The sequence below is a fragment of the Sphaerodactylus townsendi genome, linkage group LG01 (genome assembly GCF_021028975.2).
Source record: "Sphaerodactylus townsendi isolate TG3544 linkage group LG01, MPM_Stown_v2.3, whole genome shotgun sequence".
In the NCBI taxonomy this organism is placed as follows: domain Eukaryota; kingdom Metazoa; phylum Chordata; class Lepidosauria; order Squamata; family Sphaerodactylidae; genus Sphaerodactylus; species Sphaerodactylus townsendi.
In genome coordinates, this window is record NC_059425.1 from 121,212,413 (window position 1) to 121,227,837 (window position 15,425).

Sequence of the window (15,425 nt, forward strand, 5' to 3'; positions counted from 1 at the left end):
AGACTGGGGTCTTTAATCAAGATAATTTGGAATCAAAAGTCTCTACCCTTCAAGGACCCCTAGTTAAAAATATGAGGACCACACCCACTTCTATCGCCATGCATTCATGATACCAGAAAAATCAGTATATATAATTATTTATTTGGCCACCCTCTTAAGCTGAGAGAGCAAATACTATTCAGAAGAGAACTCTAATGATCCAGGTTGAGGGGATAGAGGCCACCTGCTCAGTGTCACTCAACAAAAACAACCTTGACCTTATGGTTCATTACTTCAAAACCCCTGCAATTAACATTTGTATCTCTAGCTCAATGGAAATATTGAGATATTCTTCAGCAGGTCCAAAGTCCTGCTTGTTGTGGCAGCATATTCCTTATTTCAAAAGTGGTCAAGAAAATTGGGAACAATACAACAACCTGCCACCTCAAGAAAGACTAGAACTAGAATCCAGGCAGAAAATGCATGTTGACCTCACAGACTTTTGCTACTGAAATGACAGTATCTGAAATTGTTACCACTTAAGCTAGAAGTCTTTCTTAAAATACTAGTAGAACTGACATCAGTTGTGTGCCACAATTCAGTCCTTTTTGAAAAGAATTTTTTTTTATGTTTGATGATTGATAACTGGGACTTTTGGGGTTGTTGCTGTTCATATTTATTTATTGTTCATATTTGCTGTTTGCTGTTTATATTAATTGGTCTGTTATTCTGTTTTGTTGGTTGTTAACCGCTCTGAGTCCTGCGGGGGAGAGCGGGGTACAAGTCCAGTAGGTGAAATGAAAATGAAATTTGTAGAGAAACAAACATGAAACGTTTATTTTGGTTGAGACTCTTGATTTCAGACACTGAAAGTTTTTTCCCCTTCACATTTAAAGGTGGAAAATGGTTGATTATTACATTAGCCGTACTCGTGGTAATCTCCAACTGATAGATCATCTGGATTTGATTGGCAGAACAAGTGAAATGGCAAGGTTGTTTGGCATTCAGTTCTTGCATGTGTTAACAAGAGGATCACAGGTAAATTCTACTTTTATCTTTTGAATAGTCAACTTATCTTAAGTGATTCTTTTTGCTTTAAGAGGAGGTTTGGTAAATTTGAGTCTAACCTGTTTAAAAGTGTCTAACCTGTCGGGTTTGTGCCCTTTCTTTTGGGCTATAGTCAAGATCCACATTTGAAGGAACAGCGCTATAACAGGCAACTGCTCTTTCTAGCTGTCTTTCATATTAGAAAACGGCTGAACTACTGATTGAATAACAATTATTACATATATAGGACTTTCAGTACAATATCTGAAAAATACAAGTAACATTTAGCTTTGGCCAGTAGTTCTTACATATTTTTGTTTTCTTTTGTAGTATCGGGTGGAGTCAATGATGTTACGCATTGTTAAACCAATGAATTATATAGCAGTGACTCCTAGTATCCAGCAACGGGCTCAAATGAAAGCCCCACAATGTATTCCTCTAATAATGGAGCCAGAGTCTCGTTTCTACAGTAATGCTGTCCTCGTGCTAGACTTCCAGTCTTTGTATCCATCTATTGTAATAGCATACAACTACTGTTATTCCACGTGCTTGGGGCATGTTGAAAACTTGGGAAAGTAAGTATTAATAATTTAAACCTTGACACAAAGTTGCAGAAGCCATAATCTATCTATGTGGAGGAGAATAGATCTGACAGGACAAACAAAACTCTGACAGAACTAATAAATGGAGAAAAAAGAGAGGTGAGACAGGCAAGCCAGAAAGAGAAATGATAGACAGCATGGACAGCCCCACAATGAGGTCTCTGAGATTGGATCTGGAGTATGAGAAAGAATGACAGGATTCACTTGTTAGGACAAACAGGTTGTTATGGGAATGAACCTGGGGGATTTTTGAACTCACCAGGTATTAACCCTTTCCTCCCTTACCAAATGTATGGCAGGGAAGCTAGGTTGTTCTACAGAAGTCATAGTTCGTCATTTTGTCTGAACTTCAAATTGGTTTATTCTGTTTCCCAAACCAGGATTCTACAGCTTACGTTTGAGTTTAGAAGGCAGAGAACAAATTTGTGATTTAAACAAAAAAAATTGTGATTTGAACAAAACATCTGTCTGTGGTTTGCCAAATAAGTGTTTCAGTTTTATAGGGGGCAGTGGAAAGGAGAATGAGACTCCAGGGTGGCTTCAGGATCCTCTATGTGTTCTGTTAAGCAGTGCAGCTGGGCTGAGGGAGTGATGCAGAGAAAGTAAAAATTGGGGGTGGGAGTGTAAAAACAGAGCCATAGTTTCCCTGAACAATATATGGAATGAAGAGCAGTATGATCTATGTTACTGTAGAATAGCATCAGTCATTGGTTTGTATTCTACTCTGCATTTATTCCTTTTTCTCTTATTTTGTAGTTACGAGGAATTTAAATTTGGCTGCACATCTCTGAGAATAACTCCAGAATTACTGTATCAGCTTCAGCAAGATATCACAGTATCACCTAGTGGAATTGCTTTTGTCAAGGTAGCCATTTTATTTAGAATTGTTATGTTGCATTGACAACGGTATGATATTCACTGTGGTTTGTTGCTTTTCCCTATTTGTTCTCATTACATTCATATTTATTACAATTCAAAAACTTTAAAACACTACTGATAATAAATTGAAGGTAGCATTGAAAGGTGCTCCTGTGAAATATCTTAGATGTAGGCTATATCTTTTTATTAAAGTGGCTCTTTAAATTATACGTGGAAATAATCTGTTAACTAGTAGAACTGATATTAATATAATGCAGCCAGATCCTTGCAACAGTTGAGCGGCCACATCCCCGACCACTTGAAGCTTTCAGACTACTTTTAACCTTGCAACATGTGGTTGTGATATTTAATTTAAGGCTGAACTGGAACAGCCCCCTCACTTTACAGCCCAGTTTACAGCAGTCGCACATGGTACACGCATGGCATCTCTCTTGCCTGACCCCTATTGTGAGTGAAGATAATATTTGTTGCCTTTACTGTGAATTGGTTGTGTGATGCTGCATCATAGTTAAATTTACATGATACAATTATGAAGCCGTGCGACAGCAAGAACAGGAAAAATTGCTCATGTTCTCAGGGGTCCCAATCTTAGCAGCCAGTTGGAACGAGGGAAGACACAGGAGCATGTGTGTTGATGCCAACAAGCAGCTACAGCACATGGAATTGAAGAAAGGTAACATTTGAGACGCTCTCTAGAACAATTTTGAGTGATATCTACGGTTTTTGTCCTTGTTTTGGTGACAGCCTTCTGTAAGAAAGGGTATATTGCCAAGAATGCTAGAAGAAATTCTGAAGACTCGAATAATGGTGAAGCAGTCAATGAAAACTTACAAGCATGACAAAGCCATCACTCGAATGCTTGAGGCACGGCAGCTTGGTCTTAAACTTATAGCTAATGTCACCTATGGTTATACTTCTGCCAATTTTTCTGGTAGGATGCCATGCATAGAGGTGAGTGATTCAACTGCTAATATTTAGGGAAAAGAAAGAACGCAATTTAAATATTAGACAATTGCTAATTTTCAGACATGTTAACCAGGAATAACAATCCCTTTCATAGTGTTCTGATGAGGACATTTTAGTTAAAGATTGATGTTTGTTTCACTTGTTCTGTTTCAGTATCATATTTTAATGAATATTCTTCCTAACAGGTGCTGCTTTTGTTGTGTGATTTCTTTATCAAAGTTTATCATTTTCCTTTATATTCATCCCATTTTCCTTAATACTCCTCCTATATGTTAATTGGTTGAAAATACTTTCTTTACAATTATTTCCATTCATTTAATTTAAGTATTCCTTCCTCCCTCCCTCCTTCCTTCCTTCCTTTGAACTTATTCTGAGTGTCAGAATTAGTTTATGTGGGGAGGAATGGTTGTGGTTGTGGGAGTGCCTGCAATTTGTGGCCATCTTTAGAGATTACTAAATAAGGCAAATTGTTAGAACCATTCCAGTCTGGTTTCAGGCGTGGTTATGAAACTGAAGTGGCCTTGATCACCAGGTGGATGACTTGCTCTAGGAGAAGGAGAGGGGTGTGCAATCTGTTAATTCTCCTGGATCTCTCAGTGGGTTTCAATACCATCCATCATGAAATCCTTCTGGATTACTTTTTGAGACTGGGGGCACTGTTCTTGCCTTGATATGGTCCCTATGACCCATTCCAGTCACTCTGGCTGTAGTAATCTTACAGTCTTCAAGGGTAGCCCCATATAAAACACACTGCATTAATCTAACCTAGATGTTGCCAAGAGATGCTCTACAGTGCCAGTGTTGCCAAGGCGTTCTCTACAGGGGTCGTTTTGGTTCTGCCTTGAAGGTTTGTTTCAGACTGCACTGCTCAGAGACTGCTGCTCTGTCCCTTCACCTTTTGCCTACTGATTTCCCTAAAAATCCATTTCATCCTGCGTGCTTTTTTAACACTCATGTAAAGAAGAAGAAGAGTTTAGATTTATATCCCACCTTCCCCTCCTGTAAGGAGATTCAAAGTGGCTTACAATCTCCTTTCCCTTCCTTTCCCCACAACAGACACCTTGTGAGGTAGGTGGGGCTGAGAGAGTTCCGAAGAACTGCGACTAGCCCAAGGTCAGCCAGCAGGAATGTAGGAGTGCGGAGACATATGTGGTTCACCAGAAAAGCCTCTGCCACTCAGGTGGAGGAGTGGAGAGTCAAACCCAGTTCTCCAGACTAGAATCTACCTGCTCTTAACCACTACCCCACGCTGGCTCTATAAAATTGCATGGAGAGGCCATCCAGAAATTTGGGCTGAGTTGTCACCTATATGCAAATGTGTCAGGACTCCCCTGCATTGACAATGAACCAGTCAAACTTAGGAAGGTTCAAACCTTTATTGCAAGTTCCAGGAAAGAAACAAAAGCCTGTTCTGAAGCTCAAGCTCTCAGATCATTAGTAATATAGAATGCCCTGCTCCCCCTATGTGTGAAACGTTCATTGAAACTTTCTCTGAAGCTGTTCTTCAGACCGTCAAGGTTACAGTTGGCTGATAAGACAGCTATAGAAAAGACAGGCATCAAAAGCATTGCATAGCTGAAAACCGCAGATCCCCTGGCAGCCCAACCCCCATGGCTGCCATCCTGGCAAAATGATTCTCAGCTCTGTCTCATGTTACCAGAAGGTCCCAGGGAGGCTGTGGAAATTTTAAACGGCTGTCTGGGTGCAGTTTTGAAATGGATGAAGGTTAACAGACTGAAACTTAATCCTGACAAAATGGATGTGCTACTGATGGGGGAGGGTCTGACCCAGGAAATGGATTATTGCCTGATCTGGGTGGGGTTGCACCTCCCCTTAAAATAGCAATTTCTTAGCTTGGGGCGCTTCTGGACCCAGGCATTCTGTTGGTTAAACAGATGGCAATAATGGCCAGGGGACCTTTTCACTGACCTCAGGAGGTAAGGCAGCTGCACTTCTTCCTGGCCAGAAAAGCTCCTGCCACTGTAGAGCATCCCTGGCAACGTCTAGATTAGATTAATGCAGTGTGTTTTATATGGGGTTACCCTTGAAGACTGTAAGATTTCTACAGCCAGAATGACTGGAATGGGGCATAGGGACTATATCACTCCCATCTTGTTCTGTTTTCACTGGCTTCCGTTTGCTTCCAGCTCAATGCAATGCGCTGGTATTGATCTTTAAAGCTTTGTACAGCCTGGGCCTAATATACCTTAAGGATTGCCTTCTCTCCTAATGGTACACTCCAGAGGCCCTGCTTCAGTTTCCCCTACCATCTGAAGCTTGACATGTGGCAGCCCAACAAAGGGCCCTCTTAGTTGTGGCGCCATAGGTAGACTTTGTTTTTCTCTCTCTTGATATTATTCATCAGCAGGCAAAGCCTTTTATTTTATTTGTCTGGTATACTGGTCCTTCTTCTGGTGTTGTTTCTGTGTTTTTAATCAAATGACTTTATAATTTTAGATGCATTTTTAATTGCTCAAAATTTAAAATTATGTTTATGTTTGCCACCTTGTGGACAGTGTTCAGGTGGAATAGAAGCATTAAAATGTTTTAAATAAAATAAATAGAAGGGAAAGCTAGTGTGATATGCAGGGGTTACAGTGTTGGACTAGGACCAGATTCAAAACTATATTGAGTCATGAAATTTACTGAGTCAATTTAGGCATAACCTACTTCACAGGTTTGTAATGGTAAAATGGAGGAGGGAAGGACCATGAGCTCCTTTGATAAACATTGGGATAAACATACTCCATTGCTTTTGATAGATCTAATAGTGAGACGTATACATACAGTTCTGTGGATTGATTGAATATCATACACTTATCTGTTATTTCTATCCTGCCTTTCTCACAGTAGGTCCATGATCCAGAAAGATAATTCTTGTAAACATTATTTTCAATCTTTAATTTACAGATTGCTGACAGTATTGTGCACAAAGCCAGAGAAACATTAGAGCGAGCAATAAAACTGGTGAATGATACCAAAAAATGGGGAGCACGAGTTGTGTATGGGGACACAGACAGGTAATTAAAAAACAAACTTTCATTTGGGAGGCTTCTTAAATGGCAGTATGTTCAAATCAGTATCTGTTTCTTTAACCCCAAGGGTTTCATTAGAAATGTAGAAATTACCAGGACTGGGAAGTTGGATGGGCAAGAAGTTCAAGATCAAGTTTTTTGCTCCCCTCCCTTCCTCAGTGTGCTGAACAATACAATGGACTCTAGACAGTGGGTTCTGTGGTCTGGAAATCAATTGCAAATTCAGATCTCCAGGCCCCACTTGGAGGTTGGCAAGCTGTGAATGTAATGTTTTTGGGGGGAAATGAGAGGGAGAAATCTAGCTTTGCCCAACAACAACCAAGCCATACAGTCCACCCTCCAAAGCAGCCATCTTCTCCAGGGGAAGTGGGTTCAGTGGTGTAGAGGTCAGTTGTAAGTTCAGATCTCCAGGCCCCACCTGGAGGTTGGCAAGCTGTTTGTGGGGCCCAATCCTGTGTGCTGAGTTTAGCACACAGAATCAGGGTTGCGTCTCCAGCCAGTTCACTTCCTGAGGCCCACAGGTCTTGGGAAGAGAGGTGGGGGGCCTGATTTACTGGTGCCTCACCCACCCCTCCTCTCCCAACCAGTCACCTGGTGATGATTGTGTGGTCGCAAGAGTCTGCTAAGTGGTAATGGGTGGGTGGAGGTGGTGGGGCTGAATGAGGCTGTGTAAGGTGGTTAGAGGGGGGAATGGTGTTGTTTGGGGGGAGTGTGGAAAGGGGAGGCTTGGGGTTGGCAAGGTGTGGAATGAGGAGGTTTGGGCCTGGCCAGGGGCTTGCTGTTTGGGGGCTGGGAAATTGCAGAGTGGGGATTCTTGTTCCAGGGGAGCAGTGAGGTGTGTTTAGGGTCAGATTCACCTTGGAAGAAAATACATTATTAGTCAATTATTGCATTTTGAAAGATGGAAACATTCACTTTTCCTGCAACAGAAGTGCTTGAGGGAAGAAGGCCTGAATTGACAACAACTGAATTTATCAGGTTAAAAATTGATGAGGCTTTTAAACATTTGAAAAGTTATTCTTTGACATCTTATAATTATCAGTTATATAGTCTTGGTTTTTACAGATGAAGGGGTGACTCTCAGGAACTTTCTGCCATTTGAGCAGAATGTACAAGTCTCTCTCATTCATGTGGTTCCACCTGGATGGCCACTTAAAGAAAACAGTCACTTTCACTTGTGATCTTTGAGCTGCCAATATAGTACCAGACTGTGCTGTAAGAGGGCTTCAACATCAGCATGGATTGGCACTTAAAGAACTCTCAGTCATCAGCAGTTGCACTTGCACAAAACTTTGCATGGTTGTATCCAAATCTTCCACTCATGCAAAAGGTACAAATACCAGTTGCCATGATTTTATGTGGCAACTCGTCAAATATCCGTTTTGGTTTAGTTGTGGTCATGTTTCTGGGTTTAGTCCTAATAAGAGAAAAATACTATATGTAACTTCAGTAACTGGGAAATTTTTGAAATAGATTTCTAATGTTCAGCCTTTTATTTCAGCATGTTTGTACTTCTGAAAGGCGCTACTAAGGAACAGTCTTTTAAGATTGGCCAAGAAATTGCCGAGGCTGTAACAGCTGCCAACCCCAAGCCAGTAAAACTGAAGTTTGAGAAGGTAGGAGAATTTGTGTTTTTACACAAAAAGGCTGAGCAAGTATTTGTAATCTATTTTCTTAGGAATTTATAGAAATCATGCTTTATTTGTAATGTGTTAATTATTACAGTGTTGTTTGATTAAAGCATTTTAACTTTGTGTTTCCAGAGAGAACATAATAGACATATTTTGCAATATATGTAAAAAGCGTTGTCTTTTTAAGATATGAAGATTTCATATATTAATACTTCATGTCAGATGTAAAAATGGGTATATTCTTGAAAGCAGGTATCTCTCACTGTCAGCTCTTATGAAAAAGAGCATAGCTTCAGAAATGTCCATCGTTTATTTAAGAAAATTACTGAAGAAAGTGTATATGCATATGCAGTATATAGATGTGAGCAGTCAGCGATCCAACCAAGCATACAGAAAGAAGCTTATCACCTGGCTTTTGTGCTTAGGGCCTAAATGTCTTAAATCAAAAGTGCTGCTGAAAGCTAAGAAATGTTTAGCATATCTTATTTTAATTTTTTAAAGTCTTTTCTGAAATGTGAGAACAGGAGAACATTCAATCATTTAGTTTTCCTGCACTTCATAATACCTAGCCTAAGCCAAGGGTGTTGTAACCCTGCAGGTTTATTTGCCATGTATTCTACAAACCAAGAAGAGGTACGTTGGTTACATGTATGAAACACTGGACCAGAAGGACCCAGTATTTGATGCCAAAGGCATAGAAACTGTTAGAAGAGATTCTTGCCCTGCTGTTTCCAAGGTAAAGTAACATAGACTTTTTGTTGTTTAAATCATTCTTGATTGATTGCAGTAGCAGCTCTAAACATGGAAACCTATTCCACCGAGCAAAAATGTACAATGCAAGATGCAGAGGGGCGAAATTGTACCCTTAAGTAGTTATTTTTGAATAGTTGTATATAGAAAGTGGTTATCAAACACTTTGTTTTTCAGATACTTGAGCGTTCTATCAAGCTATTGTTTGAAACACGAGATATAAGTCAAATCAAGCAGTTTGTACAAAATCAATGCATGAAGTTATTAGAAGGCAAAGCCAGCATGCAAGACTTCATCTTTGCAAAGGAATACAGAGGAAGTTTTGCTTACAGACCTGGAGCCTGTGTTCCAGCCCTAGAAATCACCAGGTAATAAGGCACACAATAGCACTGAAAGATTCGAATGCTATTAAATAATATTCATAATATGAGTTCTATAGTAAATTCAGGAATGAGTTTAATGCCTCTTAAAGCAGGATTTATCCATTCAAGGATGTCAAACTCTTTTAGTTATAATAAGCACAAAATAAGTAATTGTTACTAATGGGGTAGATAGGAAAACAAAATCTGGAGGCTTACTGACTGAGTAGGGGACTAGCCAGTTCTCTTTAACAGTGAGAAAGACCTTGTACCTTTTTACGGTCTACCGAACAGGAAGATCCTTCCATTTGTGTCTTTGTTAGTCATCATAGGTTGGCAGCACAATGTAAATTGTGGTATTTTCTGTTGCAGACATACTGCATACCAATTCCAAAAGGACAAATGAGACATGCTTTTCATATCCATATGTATTTAGATATATGCCCACCCATTCACATCTGAACCCTATTTAACAAAATGGAGGTACAGGTGAAAGAAGGTCAATGCTGCTCCATCCCCTTCTTCACTGTGATATGGTATCTTCAGTATTTTATTTGTCTACGTTGGCTCAGGAGTTGGACTAGGGAAAATATTGAAAGCACCAGGCTACAACAAAGGAAGTCATCAGTGTTTAACTCCCTTGCCCACATCCACTGGCCTTGGCCCAATTGAGTCCTCCCATCCCCTGTTTTAATTATGAGTATGTGCATAAATAGATAGAGCTGACACACATCCTCATGTCTGGTTTGGCCCTAAAATAGATATTTTATATTCAGGTGTGAATACAGAGTACAAAATACACATGTGAAATGTGATCTGCACATCCATAAACCATACACTAAGAGCAAACTGTTCCCCTGTGCATGTGTGTGTTAAGAATATAATTCTAGGGTTTTTTCAAGTTTCCATTTGAGGCAATAGCTTGCAATTTCACACATGCTCCAGAAACAAGGAAATGGTAAGTTGTGGCTTCGCCTTTTGTTTCATGCCACAAACATTCAAGATGTGTAGCCCGAGACTGTGGGGCTCATTAAAACTAAGGCTCAATGCAGTTGCACTTTCCCTTGCTCTCAGATTTATTTTGCAAACAGGCATTGATTCTTTTTTCTAAATTACAGCATGGTGGGGAAATTCTGTTGATTTAATAACTAATAGAATTTCCAGGGCATTGTAAAAATAGGATTTTGAAGAATCCATGTGCCGTAATATATAGCCACTTTTATGACTATACATTACTATGAGGGATAATTCATATTTCATTTACTTCTGATGTGTTTTGTATATGGATAGTCACACCTAGGTCAAGAGGTTTCCTAGAAACCAACCCTAAGGAGTAATGCTAAGTGTAACCATGGACCTTTTCCCTAAAACTATTCATAGCATAAATCAGTTGTGCTAACACTGATAAAGAAGAACAAAAAGAACAGTATCTGCCTTGTCCTGGACACAGAGAATATCTTCTCCTACTTACACATGTGACTGAGTGTGTGTGTTTGAGAGCAGAGGCATACCTAGGCAAACTGGAGCCCTGGGCAAAACCTGAGTTTGATTCTCCCCCCGTCCCCCCGCCATGGGCGGCCACCCTTCCCCACCATGACCAAACAATGATTTTTTCCACCAGGTCGTTTCAAAGTCCCCATCACATTATAGAACTCACAAATCTGAACACAGCAATAGGCCATGCCACACGGCAGAAATTATTTTTTTGAAAAACATTTTCAAAATGCTTTCAAAATGTTTTATTACTGCTATGAAAACATTTTATGGTGTTGTATCCAGTTCCCCCAATTAGGGGAAACAGCATCACTTTCAATGTTATTTAAACTGGGGACCCCAGATTCTCCCTTTAAGGTGGATTTAAAAGGAGAATCTGGGCTCCTTAAACAAGTGATGCTGGAATCCACCCCCAAACAGCATCATTTTCAATGGTGTTTAAACTAGGGAGCCCAGATTCTCCTTTTCAATCCACCTTAAAGGGAGAATGTGGGATCCCCAGTTTAAACAACATTGAAAGTGATGCTATTTTGGGGTGGATTCTCCCCTACCCTGAAACAGCATCCCTTTCAATGTTAAAACTGGGGACCTCAGATTCTCCCCTTAAATTCATGCCGAAGGGGGTAGATTTAATAATAATAATAATGATAATGATAACAACAACAACAACAACAACAACAACCTTTATTAGGCATTGAGAGAATAAAAGAAAGAAAGAAACCAAACATTGGAGTGGATTTAAAAAGATAATCTGGGGAAATTTAGGGGGTGCCTGTTGTCAAGGTGCAATTATTAAGATAGCAGCACCAAAATTTCAGAGTATCTTTGTGAGACCCTACTGATGATACCACCCAGGTTTGATGAAGTTTGGTTCAGGGGGTCCAAAGTTATGGAGCCTCAAAGGTGTAGCCCCCATCTCCTATTATCTCCCATTGGAAACAATGGGGGATGGGGGCACTCCCTTTGGGAGTCCATAACTTTGGACTCCCTAAACCAAACCTCACCAAACCTGGGTCATGTCATCAGGAGAGTTTCCCAAAAGGTTCCCTGAAATTTTGGTGCTGCTAGCCTAAAATCTGCGCCCCCTGCAGGCCAAAAATGGAAAAAACACTGAAAATACAAAATCCCCCATAAACGAACCTGTAATTTTGTCGCCCACCACAAGGTGGCGCCCTGAGCAGCTGCCCACTTTGCCCAATGGAAGGAACGCCTCTGTTGGAGAGAGAAAGTGATGTCATACTTATGCAGATTACAAGAATGATGGATGGCAGGGATACATAGGAATTAAAAGGTTTTGTATAATAGAGGAAGTATTTAGATGTAGCCATCTTTGAATGCAGATTGTACCTTTTGGTTTCCTGTCTCTTTCATATATAGGAAATAGATTCTAAGATTAATTTTTTCTCTCTAAATAGGAGGATGCTTGCATATGACCGGCGGTCTGAACCACGAGTTGGTGAAAGAGTACCTTACGTCATTGTGTATGGCATTCCAGGATTACCTCTCATACAATTAGTAAAGCGACCCATTGAGGTTCTGCAAGATTCTAACCTAAGGCTGAATGCAGTTTACTACATCACCAAGCAAATTCTTCCTCCATTGGCTAGAATATTGTCACTTGTTGGCATAGATGTTTTTAGCTGGTATCATGAATTACCAAGGGTAAGTACAGGAAGCCAGTTATTCAGTACATGACTACTGTTTTATATTTTATTGTATGTTTTAATTATGATGTACACAGCCCTAAGCCTACTGGGGAGGGCGGTCTAAAAATATAATTAATTAATTAATTAATTAATTAATTGAAAAGGGTACCTGTTGTAAAATAGTTACAATACCCAAACATGAATCTACAGGAACCGAGGCCTACCGCCTTCTTTTCAGAAATTTTGGCTGCCTTTGCAGATTTCTGTAGAATGTATCAGCTTGTTTTGCTTGCTTCCTATATCTCCTTCCTCTCACAATGCATCAATGTAGTTGTACCCCAGGTGCCTGTCCTGGTCCTTGCTTATTAAGCTGGGGAAAGCCACCAAAATAGTTTCTCATTCTTTCCTTGATATGTAGAATTTTTTTGTGCTGGCAAGCCTCTTTGTATATAGAGCATGTTCAAAAAAGTCAAGGGCATTTCTGATGACATACATTGCTGAGATCCAGAAAATAGTGTTTTGGGGAGGTGTGAAATTTGATGAGCTATTATGGCTAAAATTTCCTTAGCATGAAAAACGTTATAATTCACATGTATTCTACCATGTATTTTTTCTTATAGATCCAGAAAGCTGCCACCACTTCCCACAATGAGCAAGAAAGCCGTAAAGGAACAATTTCCCAGTATTTTACTACTTTACATTGTCCAGTTTGTGATGAATTGACTCAACATGGGATCTGCAGTAAATGCAGGAGTCAGCCACAGCATGTGGTGGTGGTTCTTAATCAAGAAATCCGAGAATTGGAGCGTAAGCATGATCATCTGACTAAGGTATGGAGGAAAACAGTGGGTTCATGATCTCCTGCCCTTTTACTAAACCATAAGAGTGGAAGTTTACTGAGCTCTTTTAAGGGTAGTCTTTTAAATCCCAGCAACTTCTTCTTTATTATCAATATATTTAATTCTCAACATGGCCCCATCTATGGATACTTAAAACCAGAGAGGTTGGAGCCATGAACAGACAAGACAGACCTTCAAATCTGAGGAAAGGTTCAGGTTTGCAGAAAAGTCTAGAATCTAAAATAATAACACTGAAGTTTTTAAAGTTCCAAAATAATAGAAACAGCACCTGTAGTTTCAAAAAAGAAATGTCCTCTTTAGTGCCATGACACAAACCCCTATGGGCAGTGGAAACCATCAAAGCAACTCTTGATCATCAAGATGGTAGAAGTAGTATTGTTGCCAGAACAGTCTTCAGAAATATAGTCAATCTTTTTTACTCTGCCGAAGAACAACAAATGAAGAATTCTGTTGGACATAAAATTCTTGAACCATTTCTTGAAGAACTTTTAGATGGAAGCATTAAGATTGATTGTATAGGTGTTGCAGAAAGATGAATTCCTGAACATGTTGGATCTTACAGAAACCTATTTGTATATCCTCATAAATCATCAAAATTGGAAGTATCTCTAATTTTCAAATCAGGATAAGCACTAACTGTTCAAGGTCCTTATATTTGGTCTAGCACAGGGGTGTTGAACTCACTTGTTACAAGGGCCAGATATGACATAAATGTCACTTGGTGAGGCCAGGTCATGTGTACCTTAAAATGTAATGCCAGGTACAAGAGACATAAGCTTTATAGAAGACACAAGCAAAGCCAGTTAATGATATTATGTTAACTTAAAATACAAGCATGCTTAAAACAGTAATGCTCTCACAGTATTCTCATTTATCTAATAGTCTATGATAATTGATACCACTTGCTTTGAATTATTGCATCAAAATCTGGAGTCAAAGTTTGACTGTAGCAGGTTTGAGTACGCTGTTCAGGTGTCAGCTGAGAATGTACTTTTAATGTATTAACATTAATTACAGAGAAGAGCTGTTCACCATAGACAAAATTTTAGCAGCAAAAGCCTGAAGCTGGAGGTAATTTGGACTCCAAAATTGGTGAAAATTGCTGATGTCAACTTCAGAAAATTTATTCTTGAACACAGCATCATACTGAAGATCAGTTATTTTCCGCTGGAACCTCATGGACATCCAGAGAAAATGGATTACAGAAAATCCCAAAATCTCTGTGTCAGTTTCTGAAGGCAGAAAACCTTTCTTGGGATTCATTTCTCGGTTCTGAAACTTTTCCCAGTACTTCTCTGTGGATATATGACAATGATGGCGAACCTATGGCACTCCAGATGTTCATGGACCAATTGGCCATGCTGGCAGGGGCTGAGGGGAATTGTAGTCCATGAACATCTGGAGTGCCATAGGTTCGCTACCATGGATATATGATCACTAAACAGAGATTTCATGATGGGAAATGTGCCAATATTATTTTCTTGAAGTTGAAGCTGTGGCTTCAATTCAAATATACAAATCCTTCTATAAAACTGTCATAACCTTGTTTTAACCCTGCAATTTTGTGTTAAGACAATTCAGGTGTTCTGTATTAACCACCATAAAAGCAAGATCTTGAAACCATTCAAGGACAGCCTTTCCTTTTTTATCCATGAACTCATTGTATTTCACTTTATAGTCCATAGAAGCATTTTAGTACAAGTTCCACAACCTAACCGCTGATCTTCAGTATGGCATGGTCCAATCACCCTTTCCTCTAGAAGACTGTTAAATTGCCTCTGATTGAAACCTCTGGCTCAAATAAAATTAACAGTTTTTATAACTACACTTATGTCAGATGACTGATTTTGGCTGCATAGCTACATTTTCATTTTTATTGCATTTTGCATCAAGAAACTCTGCAGCAAAACAATGAGTGTGGTTGTAAAAACTTAATTTTATTCTACAATCTGATTTCTACAGTCATGCTTGAATTGGGATCTGTCACCAGATAGGTCGTACATACAGATGGCAGCTGTAAGCAAGCATGAAAATTGGAATGCAGCACTCAGCAGCAGCACCCCCACCACCACCACAAACCATTGCGAGGGCTCCCTTTTATAGCCAACTATAACTCCTATATCTCCAACATGATATATTCATAACTTTCTGTATACTCAGCTGTTCTCATTGATCTT

General features: G+C 39.6%; 1 protein-coding gene across 1 annotated transcript in view; it reads left to right on the forward strand.

Annotated features, from left to right (window-relative positions):
* REV3L (REV3 like, DNA directed polymerase zeta catalytic subunit) overlaps positions 1–15,425 on the forward strand; it is a 96,029-nt gene that overhangs the window by 76,430 nt on the left and 4,174 nt on the right. Inside the window, exons 22-31 of the mRNA XM_048492641.1 lie at positions 876–1,017; positions 1,357–1,601; positions 2,385–2,493; positions 3,252–3,458; positions 6,384–6,493; positions 8,010–8,124; positions 8,738–8,875; positions 9,067–9,257; positions 12,158–12,404; positions 13,009–13,218. Coding sequence (XP_048348598.1) covers positions 876–1,017; positions 1,357–1,601; positions 2,385–2,493; positions 3,252–3,458; positions 6,384–6,493; positions 8,010–8,124; positions 8,738–8,875; positions 9,067–9,257; positions 12,158–12,404; positions 13,009–13,218 — 1,714 coding nt within the window. The remainder of the gene's footprint in view (positions 1–875; positions 1,018–1,356; positions 1,602–2,384; positions 2,494–3,251; positions 3,459–6,383; positions 6,494–8,009; positions 8,125–8,737; positions 8,876–9,066; positions 9,258–12,157; positions 12,405–13,008; positions 13,219–15,425) is intronic.